The sequence below is a fragment of the Hibiscus syriacus genome, unplaced genomic scaffold, assembly GCF_006381635.1.
Source record: "Hibiscus syriacus cultivar Baekdansim isolate YM2019G1 unplaced genomic scaffold, ASM638163v2 tig00111505_pilon, whole genome shotgun sequence".
NCBI classification, from domain to species: Eukaryota; Viridiplantae; Streptophyta; class Magnoliopsida; order Malvales; family Malvaceae; genus Hibiscus; species Hibiscus syriacus.
This window is the reverse complement of record NW_024063108.1, coordinates 129,158-144,058: the sequence shown is the minus strand read 5'-3', so window position 1 is coordinate 144,058 and position 14,901 is coordinate 129,158. Positions and strand designations below refer to the sequence as shown.

Sequence of the window (14,901 nt, the reverse complement as noted above, 5' to 3'; positions counted from 1 at the left end):
TTGATCTTGTGTCAGTATGACGTTCGCAACCACGGAAACGAAGATTGTTCTCTCCATGATTCTACAACGCTACGCCTTCACCCTCTCCCCTGCCTGTGTCCACTCACCGGTCTCGGTAATTACCGTTCAACCCGAACACGGAATTCAAATAATACTCGAGTCATTGCATAATGATGCTTAAAGATCACTGTAAAGAACAATTATTATGTAGAATTTATATGCCAATCAGGAATTACATTATGTCGTCAACATAAGCTCATTTCTGTCTGGAACCTGCAGGGTTACAAAGTCATCAAAATCTTGCCTAACAAGTAAAAAAACATTGCAGACAGCTTACTATTGCGATCGGTGGAACATTTAAATCGAAACCTTCGAATCAGCTGGTCAGAAATCGAACCAGTAAACCAGATTATTGAGCATGTCTCCTTTCTCAGCATGTCCCATTTGGCCTTTTAAATGCTTCTCAACCCTCCTGAAGAAGCACTTTGCTTATGTCTTTTCTTTGATATTACCTGAAATCATTCAGCTCTATTAGCAATCAAGTTTTCCTAGGATCAAGCATCTTTACGTATACGAGCGTAAAACGTCTTTAAATGCGATACATTAATTCGTTTGATCATGCAGGAGAGTAATAGATTACCTTAGATGATAGAGGGGGCAAATATGCTTGTCGCAGAGCCTTCCCCGGTTCCGTTAATTGCCGTATCTTCGCGAAGCTGACTCACAATATCTTCCAATATCTGCAACTCTACTTGTTCCTTTTCCCTGTGCCCTGCAGGTAAGTTAAGCTTCTCTCTTCCCAGCTGTACTATCTTCAGCCTTTCTCTGAGCCACCCGACTTCGTTGTCGATTTTCGACCTTTCGTAATCGAATGCCGACCTGGATTTTCTATGCAAAGATTTGGGTTGTGAAGGACCAAGCGGTGGTAACCCTTCAGATCTGTCTAAACTGTTTCTTGTCCTGCAAGGTTCGATAATGGTTTGATTATCGCTTGTTTTAGGCTCCTTATCGATTCTTTTTTCACCTTCTTTGTTATCCAGGTTCGATGCACCACTAACGACATGAACATCGAGAACACGACAATTGAAACCAGAACCCGAGCCATGTAAACCTTCTCCACCCTTCTCCATAGTTTCATTGTTGTAGGGGAAAACTATATTTGGCTCAGTTGTTTTCGGTGTCAAGCGTTGGTCCGGATTGGATTCACCGCATCGCTCCTCCTCTTCTTCTTCTGTAGCATTAATCCTTTTCTCATCAACATGTCTTTCTTGACGGTTAAGATTCTCATCATCACTTCGAAACATATATGCTTCATTGCCAGCAGTTTCATTTAACTCGGTAATCTGTAGACTGAACTGCTGAATCGGAAGCGGACCCTGCTCCTCGCTCGACGTCCCTCGTTCGTTCATGACCGCGATGTCATACGTATCGGCCTCCAATTGCTCGTTCCCGTATAACATTTGCACGCAAGCTTCAACTTCCTTCTCCAAGAAATACTTTTCCCTTTCTCTTCTTATTATGATCTCTTTGAGAATGTTCATTTCTTCAGCATCGTATGCAGATTTTGCCTCGATCGTCCTTCGGTATTGCTTAGCTTCCATCTCGATCGCCGCCTTCTCCTCTTGCAGGCGCAGTATCATCGCCATAGCCTCGTCCGCAGCAGAGGCGGCAGCACTTCGTTCTTTCTCGAGCTCGATGTAAAGAGAAGCACAGGTAGCATGCTCCTCATCAAGAGCTTGTCCTAACACTCTAAGCGTGTTTTGTCACTGCCATTGAAATCCCGGTTCGATGACGCCGATCGTTTTATCGCCATCGCTAATTCGTTTCCGTCCATCGATTTATTCTCGGCGAAAGAGTCGTATTCCATTTGTAAAGCCTCGAAACCTTGCTTAGACCATTCTATCTCTTTTGCAGTTCCCCTTCCATCTAAAATCACACAATTATGAACACATTAGATGTGGCATTAGCATTAGTAAAATAAAGTTCCAATGTGATAAAAAGAGGGATAAATTACACTAGATACCACTGAACTTTAAGAAGTTTATCGTTTATATCACTTAACTTTCAATTTCTCTAATTATAATACTGAACTTTGGTTTTAACTTCGATTATATCGCTGAACTATTAAATTTTAACGATACGATGATGTGGGCAGATCTTTTCGTCACAGTGACGACGTGGATAAAATAACGTCGTTTTAGAGACGATTTTTTTATGAATAAAGATTTAGACACTGAACTTCAGGGGTATATCGATATTGTCACTAAACTTTCAAATAGTTTCAGTTTCGCACTGCATCTTTTCAGTTATTGCGAACCGCCAATCACCACTCGTCAACGGTCATTTCATTTTTGTGGCAAGATTGATGTCAAAACAGTTGTATTTTACTATTTTTTCTTCTCTTAGAACTGGTTTTCACGAAACACATTCAAAATCAATTTTAAATATAAATTTATGTTGATTTTGAGCGGATTTCCTAGAAAAATAATAATTGATTATTGACGACGAATAAAAAGGTGCAATACCACAAATAGAACCGTTTAGAAATTTATGACAAAATCGATATACTCCTAAACTTAAGTGCCTAAAACAACGTCGTTTTAAATATCAATAACCGTATGAAAATGATGATCACCTTCGGAATTAACCAAAGTCATGCCGTCTTCGTCAACATCGTTGCCGAGCTTACTGAAAGTAGCAGAAGATAAACCATTTCCCCGATGACCGGCGCCGGCATTTCTCTTCCATCGCCGATGCCTCCCCCTCCACTTTTGAATCGACCCAAAGCTTCCTTTGTAGCCATTCTTCCAATAATCATCTTCTTCTCATCATCATCATCATCATCATAAAAGGGATGCTTTTTTCATTACGGAATATTGAACAGATGAGATTTTAAGAGACGGATCATGAACCAACATGGCTTGGATACATTTTTTCTTTTCCAGGTAACCAAACAGTCCGTTAGCAGGCAAGGAGAGTCCAAATAAACCCAGAAATTTCGAAGCCAAATAAACCAGGGTTGATCCACAGAGAAATAGATAAGCTATGGATAGGTCGAGGAAAGCGCCCACAAGGCCAGTGAATGTCCATGAATTCATCTCATTGCATGCCATTGAAAGAGGTTACAATCTGGAAGAAGAAATCGACGGAGTTTGATTCTTTTTATGTCAGTGAAGGTTGGAGGAAGAATAGGAGAGAAAGATGGCTTCTTATGTGAAAATTTCTATTTTTGATTTTGACCACTCAACAATTTGGATGATTGAATCAAACAGAGTAGTATTTATGATCGAATATATTCGAATCGATTCGAATTACTGGTTCATCGATCGAACTCCGACGGAAGAAGAACGGAGTATTCTTAGCGCAGGATGACTGTGAGAGATTCCCATATGCAGATGTTGATATATCTTCAACAATTCGGCCTTTTTCCAATCATATTTGTACGTGGCTTCAAGGTGTATCTGGCATTGATTGAGGATCTGATCGAAGGCCTGAGACGCACATTTTCCATTTCTCGTGGGGTGAAGCGACGATTACTTTGGAATACGTCACTTACCAACTCGGAGTTTCCATGGTGAGGCGAAACAATTACGACCCCAGAGGTTAGTCTACAAAGTTTTGGGAAAGGTGTCACCATCCGAGTTCATCGATATCTATCGGGTACGAATGACGTGGTTGGAGTCTGAATTCCAAGTGACCAACGACTCTACCGAGGAAAATGTTATTTTTGCGTCCCAAACATATCTTCTCCAACTGATCGAAGGGGTATTATTATCGGATAAATCTGATAATTTGGCATACACTCAGTATCTTCGAATATTAAATGACTTCGTTGAGTGTCACAATACCAGTTGGGGCTCGGCGATTTTAGCCTTTTTATACCGGCAGCTTTGCAAGGCTGCAATTGTTGAGCGGGGTCAAAAAACTGATGTAGCAATCTGTCTAATATTCCTACAATCGTGGGCTTGGTATCGGTTCCAATTTTTTACGCTGATTACAACAACCTCAGTCGAGTTTCCTCTCGCTGTAAGGTAATTTTTTAACTTTGTTTTTAAATTTGAATTACTTTTTATCTGTTTTTAATCTTTTTCTATTTTTAAATATTTTAGTTGGCGCCATAAAATAACCAAGACGAAGTTATTGGGTGCCATTACAAAAGATATACAGATGATGATCACATCGTCGATAGATATACGGTATACTTTTGTTCTTTTATTATTATTTTTTTAAAAATAAACTTTATTTATATTAACTTTGATATTTAATATTTTCAGTTTTCTTGGTTTTCATATGCTGACGACGAGATCTACCGGTCCGTAATTTTTTGAGGGGTCCGATTTATGGTGTGTCGCGATACCATTATTACATTTTGCGATTGTTAAGTGGCACGCTGGTGATAGAATACTAGGACAATATGCGTCACATCAGCCAATTTCTATGTAAATCATTGAGATGGACGCGACCCATAGAATTGATACGCATGGGAAACATTCTGAAAATTAGCCGGTGAAGCACACTTACTATATCGAGCTATGAAATCAACGTCACTTATCACTCTCCCATGTTACGAGATTACACCGTTGGGTCTAAATTTCGACTATTCTCCTTATCTTCGAAATTACGAAGCAAATGAGAAACCATATCTCACGACACCACAACAGAGGGAAGAATGAGAATAACATCAGGCCAGATTCCCCAAGTCAAAGAAGAAATCATCGATGTCTTCTTCTTCTGCATATACAACTAAATATTACTATTATGCATCTCAGGCTAGTTTCGGTTTATATCCTGCATATTATACTTCAACCAAGACTTAGCCGATTTGGGTTGGAGGCTCATGGGATGCAATACAACACACTCAAACATCTTCGACAGAACATGCAGGAGAGAGTAAATGGGATCATATCGTATATGGTCATCAATATAGCTGCCAAGTCGATTCAGTAACAACAATGATGACGTCAAATACCATAAGCTCATCACCGTATTTCGAAGGTGGATCTCAGAGTGTGTTAAGTACACCTCCTCAGCAAGGATGATGAAGATGACGACAATGATCAAGGCAGACGACCCCGACATACTTGACGAGCCTCGCGCCATTATCATTCAACCACTTCTCGACATCATTAAGAACTTAGAATATATAAATAAATTTTATTAGTTTGTAAACAATGTTATTTTCATAAAAATTATTATTTTCTTTAATTAATTTATTTTTAAAAAAATTAACTCGGGCGAACTTGTCACTTCGATGTGACGAGTTTCGTTGTGACTATTGCACAATTGCCCATTGACCAACGACTAGTTTTTTGAATTTGAAAGATCTCGTCACCTTGAGGTGACGAGTTATCCTTTTTTTAATTTATAATTTTAATTTTTTCAATAATAAAAACATAATCTTTTATTGGACTCGTCACATCGAATTGATGAGTCCGCTTAAAAATAATAAATTAATGGCCCACATGGGACTCACTCATCCATGTCTATTAAAAAAATAATATTACAATGAACTCGTACCTATTAAATAATCTAAGTGATAAAAAGAAACATTTTTTTAAATCTTAAATTTAAATAATTATGTAGGGATAATAAACGGGCATGGTGGTTGTGGATATTCTTTCCCTCGTACCTACCTAATATTTTTGTATCTATCACCTACTCTTTACCCACGACAGGTAAATTTTTAAATCCAAATCTGCCCACGCGAGTATACTCTCAAGACCATCCCCATATCCGCTACCTAACTATATATCTACCATTCATCTAGTACCCGTATGTACCCACTAGTTTGAGATAGGAGAAACGATATATTTCAATTCTAAAAATGTTTATACCATAATATTTGGTTAAATTACAATACATTTCTTATAAAATCTTAATATTTACAATATAATATTTGAAATTATACTTAAATTCATAACTGTCTAAAATTTATATGGTGTATAGTTAGTGGGGGACGGTGTGGGACGGACGGATGTAGGATAGATAAGATCTCAAATCCATCACCTATCCACTACACACAATGTGTACGACTTTTTACATCCACATCCATCTATCACCCATTAAACTTATACCCATTCCACTCCAATTGATACAAGTACGATACAAAATCTACGAAATTATGCCGTCTATCATATATACAATCCTATTTATAAAAAGTATACACGTTATCAATTACTAAGAAATATTAATCCATGTGTGTTTAATTTTATGATGGTATTTTTTATTATATAAATAAATCTAAAAAGTGGGGAAAAAACGTTTTAAGTAAGTATGACTCAAAAAGAAGGAAGAAAATCAATAGAGAAAGTGATTGAAACTATTTGTTGATACACCCAATAGGTCAGTGCTCAAGTCCTAACATAATAAATAAAGAGTAAAAAATGGGAACCGCATCTATTAAAAATGCAAAGTCATAAAAACCAAAGGATAAAATAGGAAATATCTCTAAAAGCTATCGTCGGCCCGAATTCGAGCACATCATGATGTGAACTCGAAAGGCTGAGGGGGCTGCGGTTCATCATCGACGGCCATAGCTGAAGGTAACTCTGTTGACCGGCTGATGATCCGCCTGTCGGAGATGCTGAGGATGCAGGTGCATCGGTTAGGGACAGTGCCTCCGGTTCATCAGGGCGTAGTCTCTCAGGAGGACGAACCCGGATGGTGCCAACTTCACGGGCGTATATCGGCTGTCTTCTAGGAACTTAATGACCTTCTCCTGAGCAGGAACCACTCTAGCTGGGTTGGTTAAAATCTCAAAAGATGGCTCCGGCTCCGGCTCGGCTTTCTTCTCCGGGGGATTATCGACCTATCCGATAGAAAGAATCAACCAAAACATGAACCATAAACACAAGACAACAATGCATTATACAAAAGTTTGAATTCTATAAATTTAATTAACAAAACACAGGTTTAAACATTAGATGAATCCTACCTGCATAGCTTCCCCATCCTTCTCGCCGGCCGGTTTCTCGGCATTTGCCTTTTGCTCGGCCTCTTTCTTAGCCCTAGCTTTAGCCTTTGCTGAAGTTGACAGGACAGCAGTCGGAAGTTTGACGGCTGATGTAGTGGTGGGCACAGTGGTTGGTTTTGGATACTCGAAAATCGAAGGTTTTGCATGTGATAAGAACTCGAACTTTGGAACTTTCAGGTCGTAGTTCAGTCCGATAAAAGCTGTGGGTGAGAATGCCAAGCTAACAAAATAAATGAGGGGATACCAATACCAAAATTGGCTAAAAACAGCAAGACCAACAACCGCAATGACTTTGTCGTGCTTCGTCTTCGAAAGCAATCTTATGGTTACATTTCTTCCACCAGCATCAAGGATCCCGGAGGCCAAGATTGCTCCCATCTTGCTCATTGTGTCTTCGTGCTTATCGAGTATAATTTTTTCAAGTTGACGCCTAGATTAAGGGGATATAAAGCAATACATATTTAGAATTGCTACATATCAGAGGAAAGGAATGATAAGAACATATGATAATAGCATATACCTGAATGTCCCGACACGGGAATCGCTGGCTTCATTGATCTGGATCATGACCATAGCCATCGCAATGAGAGCACCTTGACGAACGAAATCAACAACATCTGATATCAAGGGTTCTAGCAACGATATAGCCTCACTCAATCCGGTGCCAGAACATGAAATACCCACTGCAAGTGCCGCACCATATCGAACATGGGGGTTGTAAGACTCGGACAGTAAGGAGACAATTCGAGGAGTCTGCAGTTTAGATCGGACAAAACAGTGAGATTCCCAGAAACTCATAGTCTAATGACTGACCCAAAGGTGCAGTACAATTAGAACGACACGGAAAAGATGCAACAAACATCAATCACACAGCTGAGTAAAGATGGCATCTACCTGCTCTGGCTCCGAGTAAAGGACAAACCCCAGTGCCAACACAGCAGTTCTCCTAACATCATCACTCACATCTGATACAGCAAAATGCAGCAGCTGGCGAATAGCCTTGTTGTTTGCTGTTCCCCTATAGGCCAATGCTATGGCATACATACCACCATATCGTATAATAGGATCTTGATCCCGAGTCATCTGCTCGATTAATGTATCTGCTTCTTCTTCCCTGCCATAAACTGTAAGAGCTATCCCTAATGCTAAACCCCTGAAACCATATAGAAACAGCAATGAGAGTAAGACCACTAAAGGGATAAACCCAGTTCAACATCAAGATTATGTAAAACCCAATTTTACCTGATAATTTTTTCATGTTGTGTCTCATGTGCATAAGTGAGCATCTCGCTTGCCTTCTCGCTAGCAGTTCCAACCATAAGCAAACCTATACTGATGCCAGCACCTTCACCAGCAACGGCACTATCAGTATAAAGCACACTTTTGATGTCTTCATAGATTTCTTCATCCGCAGTTCCTAGAGCCGCCAAACCAAGTCCTAAGCATGCACCATGTTGGATAACCTACATAAAATTTATCCAATGTTTTATTTCACATTTACTCCAGGGTAATGTTACTTTCTCCACCAATTGGACAAGTACAACTCTCCCAAATGGCATAGAGGTAGGAAAAGAAACAAATTGATGGTCATGTATCATATGCAAATAAAATCATATACCTCAACATTAGTGCTGCGTAGGCTATCACGAAGGAATTGCTTAATCCCCTCACCGTGGTTGGCATGAATAAGACCCAAAGCATATAGTGCCCCACCTTCAGAATATGGACTTCCACCACCTCCAGCCCCTCCCTGTGGCAGATATGGAGCCATTAAAGATCTCCCTTGCCGCAGATGTCCTCTGTGAATAACACCAAGCCCAGCTGTTGCACTGAATTTAGCCCAATTTGTAGCTCTACTCAGCCAGTCCTAATGATAACCGTAACAGTAAGCAGACACACTATGAAAATTGGCCTAAAGAATGAATATAGGTACAGCAAGACAAACTTTTACCAGATTGTCCCTCAAGAAAGTATCCACAGTTGTCCCAGCATGCATTATTGCATTAGCATAGATTGTGGCGCTGTGGCAAACACTATTCCTCATTTCAACAGACTGCTTTATCGTCTTCAAAATTAATAGATCCGATCTAAGACAAATCACAATTGGTTAACAGTTTTCAGGGGGAAAACACAATAAGAATTTAATTACACCAAAGGATTATACAAAAGAAATTGATGCCTCACTTGTTATGACTGTACAAGAATTGTAGAGTCAACTTAATTGAGGTCTCCCCAGACAAAATTCCTTTGATTTTTGTCAGCCTCTCAGCATACATAACTTCTTTAGGATCTGCTTCATGCACGTTTGTAGTAATAGCAGAAGATCCATCTGTCATCTGAACATCTTCTGGAGTAGTAGAATTTTCATTTTCAGCAGTAGCAGGGTCGGTGGATCCCGTCTGTACTGGTTCTGAAGGTAGAGATTTGGTAGCAGAAAGGCGATCTCGTACATTTAAGAGAAAAGCCTGCTGCTCATTCTCCACAAGGTCGAAGGCAACCTGGAAAGCCAAAAGAGCATCCTCCTTATTTTCGGAACGGAGAAGTTTCTCCAATAAATTCGCAACACTTTCAGGTTCATCCAAGAACATTAGGCACTGAGAAATGCTCAAATAATCAGGAGAAGGCAGTTGTTGGTACACTTTAACAAGAAGGCGAAGCACCTGAAAGAACCACAGAACTACCGGAATTACAAAATGTTCTTTATAAAGACTAGAAGCGATTGCATTTTAGAACTTTATTGACTACTAAAATAATTCCCTTACCTCAAGACGGAATTCTCGGCGATATATAAATGAATGAGAGATATTAGTGCAATATGCTAAGGTAGCATGAACATTTTCACTCCTTGTTATTGCTTCCTCAAGTTTATCCAGTCTCCGGCACTCAATTGCAATTCCCATCGCTTGTTGGTATTTTCTATCCGTAATACACCTAAACAAAACAACAACAGTAAGTAGCTAGACTAACTCTGAAACACTCAATCAGGTAAGAAAGCAAGCTTTACATACTTATCCAGCATTCTCTCCACAATCTCCTCCAGCCTAGTATCAACCTTTGCTCCTTCATCACTTGATTCAGCTGCCTTCGACCAAAAGCTGGCATACTCATCTACTGCCTTGGCTGACATTAAGAACACAACCAGTAAACCGCTTGGAATATCAAATTCAAAACACAAGAAATATAATATAATCTGCAAGCAAAAATTTAGGATTTCATTAACCCTACGTGCGGCAAAATAAAATCATAACCAACATACTAATGGATTTCAATTAATTAAACTGTTAGTAAGATCACAAGAAGTATCAAATTAAACAAAATTCTTACCAAGGAGAGTATGAACATAATCAGAATCCTCAGAAACATCAAAAAGGGGGCCAGCTCCAAGAGCATAAGACAATGAATCATTGAGTTCGCCCAAGTAATAAAAGACCTGGTGGAAAGAACAATATAGCCCAAATAACTAAAAGTCAACAAAATAAAATAATTGTTCTGCAAATCAGACAGCAGCATTGCTTTAACATGATACCCCCCAATGAAATTTTTAATTTTACATAAGTCCGTATAGATAGTTATGGTCAGTACACGTACAAAAGAAGTGATTTTTTTAAAATAAAAAACCAAAGTCTTATACCAAGTATTTATCGATACTGACTAGTATTGGCCAATAGAAACTGGTGAATCCAGTACAGGCTGGTACGATTGGTATGGACCAGTAGAAAAGCCATAACGGTATGGTACCTGTAACACTTCTTTTTACCTTTAAAACCCATACTGGTACAAGACCAATGGCATTCATCCCATATCTATTGTCAAAGCTGAAGTTGATAATTTTGATATTATTCCCTTTATTGTTAGTAAAGACAGTCGATGAAAATATTAAAATTAGATAAATTAAAGAGAACTTCAGTCAAGCCAACTTTTTTAGCACATATTGGTCTTAACAATAAAAAGCACCTAGCCACTGAGGCGCAACACCTAGGTGCATGCCTTAACAAAACTGCACTAACATGCACATGCATACAAACTGAGAGAGACAAGAGAGGACCTTTGAGACAAGGAGCGCAGCAAGTTGTCTCTGATGCTGGCCAAATTCTTCATCTTCATAAAGGCTTTCTCTGAAAAACACAAGTATGACCAAAAACATTAGAATCACTCCCATTACAGGCCACATGATTAGTTACTATGTAAGCAAGGAATAAAACGTGCTAAATAAACTTAGATTTGTGTACGACAGATGGTTGAAGGCACAAACCTAAACATATACATACTCCACCCTTCTCTCCCTTCCTAGTTCCTCCCCGGTTCGAAAAAGATACATCAAATAGAACTTAATTTACAGGAAAATTTCATAACACGATAATTTATTTTCATTCTTCCGAATCTGGAAATCATAAATCTTTTGCAGAACATATAGCTCGACTAAAGCAACCGATAACACACACCCAGAAAAATTGCTACAATTTAGCTGAATCTTAAATTTCACCCATTAGCAGCTAAAACCTAATTTGAAAACCAAAATTTTGAAACATTCCCAAATCTCCACAAACAAGTGAAACAACCCAAGCATACCAAATTTCTAAATTCAAACTAATCTCTAAGTTTTCTCTACAATAGCTAAGTAAAACATCGAAATTATCTTTCTCCACGTTCTTCCATTCAGTGTTCCACCACCAAATCAAACAAAAATGAACAAAAGAAAACCCCAAACTCAAGCTTACATTATTGGGACGCTGGTGGAGATCTCCGGCCAAAACTGATCAACGAACCCAACTAGATTAGAGAGAGCATGTAACTTCAGCTGAGGATTGCTTTCGTTAAGCATTGCCAGTAAGCCTCCAGCTGAGCTGACCATCGTTGCCGCCGCCGCCGCCATTACTATTATTCCCCCAAAATAAGAAAAACCCAAACTTTTGCTGGGATTCTTCGATAATACAAGAGGGCTAAATTGGATATTTTTGTCGATAAAAGTGAATCGTCGACGATACCGATGCTAACCCCAACGAAGAAGCGACGACTAAGAAAGAAAGTGACAACCTTTAATTTTAAAAATAATAAATTGAAAATATTGGAGATGGTTTTATAGTGAGCCTTTACATCTACTAGAATAGGTAAAACAAGAACAAAATTATCTTATAAATGTACCTTTTTTAGGTAAGCTAAAGTTTATGTAAATTTATCTCAAGTATTTAATTCGAATTTAGAGCCGAATCAACTTATCTCGGTGATTAAACGAATCATTGTTCTTTTAGAGCTCATGGGTATGAGCATCAGTGGCTGTAGTAAGATGATTGGACATTATTGTCAAATGATTGAGATGTTGATATGATCCGGTTATGTGTTCCGAGTCATATACGATGTTGCCCGATTGTGATTCTAGTAAGAATTTCACAATGCTTTGATTGAAGACTGAAAATGCATATACAACGTTATAAGAAGGAAAATATGTATATATGAATATGTGTATGAAAGTAATGGAAATGATATAATGAAGTTGAAGTGGATTGAAATGAAAGAAGTGTGGTGGTGATAGTGTTGAATGGATGTAACGGAAAATGGTGAAGGATATTTGTGGTTGGCGTGGAGAATGATAGTAATTCAAAGATGGATTGTGACCCTCTAATATGAGTTAGGAACCACAATATAATAAAATGGAATCGAAGTGATAGAGGATGGAACGTGACTCACTAGATGGAACGTGACTCACTAGCTATAGGTGAGCTAGGAACCAATGTTATAACAAGATGAATGGATGAAGCTTAAGACCGACAAGAAACCGATAGAGTTCTAATCCAAAAACTAAAATGAAAGCAATAGGTGATTCAAAAGGCGTTGGAAAGCTAAGAGATAGAGGAATAATGTCCAATTGGTTTCTGGCCCCAAAAATATATGTATCTCATCCAGAATTAGACACATTCTGACTAATATTCTTGCATCTGTTGAGACTGTTCAGCTTTCCTCTTGCACCTAAACACAAAGATAAACTTTATTCAATCATAACATGTAAATATATGCATGGGATAATTAAGAGTTAGTTTGATTAATGAACTAATTTTATTCAATGAACTAGATGCTGAATGAAGTAGCTTACTAAATGATCTAAATATGCAATTGAACTACTTCCCTAAATGAACTAGATGATTTAAATGCAATGCCTGCTTAAATGAACAACGTACTTCTAAAATGAAGCAATAGGTGATTCAAAAAGGCGTTGGAAAGCTAAGAGATAGAGGAATAATGTCCAATTTGGTTTCTGGCCCCAAAAATATGTATCTCTTCCAAATTAGAATACATTCTGACTAATATTCTTGCATCTGTTGAGACTGTTCAGCTTTCCTCTTGCACCTAAACACAAAGATAAACTTTATTCAATCATAACATAAATATATGCATGGGATAATTAAGAGTTAGTTTGATTAATGAACTAACTTTATTCAATGAACTAGATGCATGAATGAAGTAGCTTACTAAATGATCTAAATATGCATAATGAACTACTTCCCTAAATACTAGATGATTTAAATGCAATGCCTGCTTAAATGAACAACGTACTTATTAAATGCAATAAAGTCATGCAAATTCATTCGATGAATGATATCATATGATAAGCATATCCTAAGAGGTAAATAAAACATATGATAAAATATAGTGCAAATAAGTAGGTATAGGATGAGTAATGTAAAACCACCTTTGAATCAGCCTTGGTGAACTTCAATGATTTAATTAGATCAGAAGAAAGTTAGGGCTGATTGGGATCACATCAGATGTATTTAAAACATATTTAAGTACCTTAGCTTAATAAAAAAAAGAATTTAAAAAATTATCAAATTAATTTTTGTATAAAAATTCACAATCAATTCATTCTACACACCTTTATATAACTTTTACTTTTATTCGATAAAATAGAATCTAATTGAAAAACAAATAAGATAAATTTATTTGTTTAGCATATAAACTAATAGTTTTGGTCTGTTTTAATATCTAAACTTATAATTTTTTCAAAATCATATGTAAAGTTTATTTTTTGTTTCATTTTAGTACCCACCGTTAAAAACTTTAGCTATTGTTTCTATCTCGTTCAAATTTTAACGTTAAATTTTGAAGAAAAAAAATTGAAAGTTAAGGTACTAAAACTGATAGTTTAGGTACTAAATGCATTAAGTTTTTAATGGCAAGGTACTAAAATGAAACAAAAAGTAAACTTTAAGTATAGTTCTGAAAAAAATGAAAGTCTAGGTACTAAAACGGATCAAAACTGATAGTTAAGGTACTAATGCATAATTTATCCCAAAACATAAAGAGAGGGCCAAAACTATTAGTTTTTGGTTGAATCGGGTTAATATTTTTCACATTAAATCCAAACTCGATGATTATCCTTCGAAAAACTTGATACAACTCGAGTTCAAATTTTCAAAAAAAAAAACTAATTCTATAGAGTTGAGTCAAATTAAAACTTATCATATTCAAATAAAAAATTCATCTCTAATCATATAGAAATAAGATTATCATAATTAAAATTACCATATCATCTCTTTGTTACTTTTCTAACGGAAAAAGATTGGTATTTTTGGTGTAACACTCAAAATTTGATTGAGATAGTTTGATATAATTTTTTCAAGGTAATCTGTAGTAATTATAAGATAATATATGTTCATAATTTTTAATTACTGAGGCTACTCGATGAATTTTAATTTGACCCAAATTTAAAATAACGCATTCGTTATCGAAGTGATTGAAAATAAACAACAATCTAATTACATGTAATTAATTCTTTTAATTACAGATCACATAAGCATTAGTAGAGCCATACTTATTGCAAGTTAATCATAAACATAAATGTTCAACTCCTAACAACATGCTTTATCCACTAAAACAAACAAGTTAATATAGAAGTCAATTCGATAAAGAAAAATAAAAGTTCGAGAGCCAAA

At 37.1% G+C, this 14,901-nt stretch overlaps 1 protein-coding gene and 1 pseudogene across 1 annotated transcript; both read right to left on the bottom strand.

The window, feature by feature from the left end:
- Nucleotides 1-641: 641 nt before the first annotated feature.
- On the bottom strand, nt 642-1,646 carry LOC120164124 (myosin-binding protein 2-like). The gene has a single exon (XM_039173878.1). It carries the CDS (start codon nt 1,644-1,646, stop codon nt 642-644), a length of 1,005 nt encoding a protein of 334 aa, XP_039029809.1.
- A 4,628-nt stretch (nt 1,647-6,274) lies between these two features.
- LOC120164144 lies at nt 6,275-12,029 on the bottom strand (annotated as a pseudogene).
- Nucleotides 12,030-14,901: the final 2,872 nt, after the last annotated feature.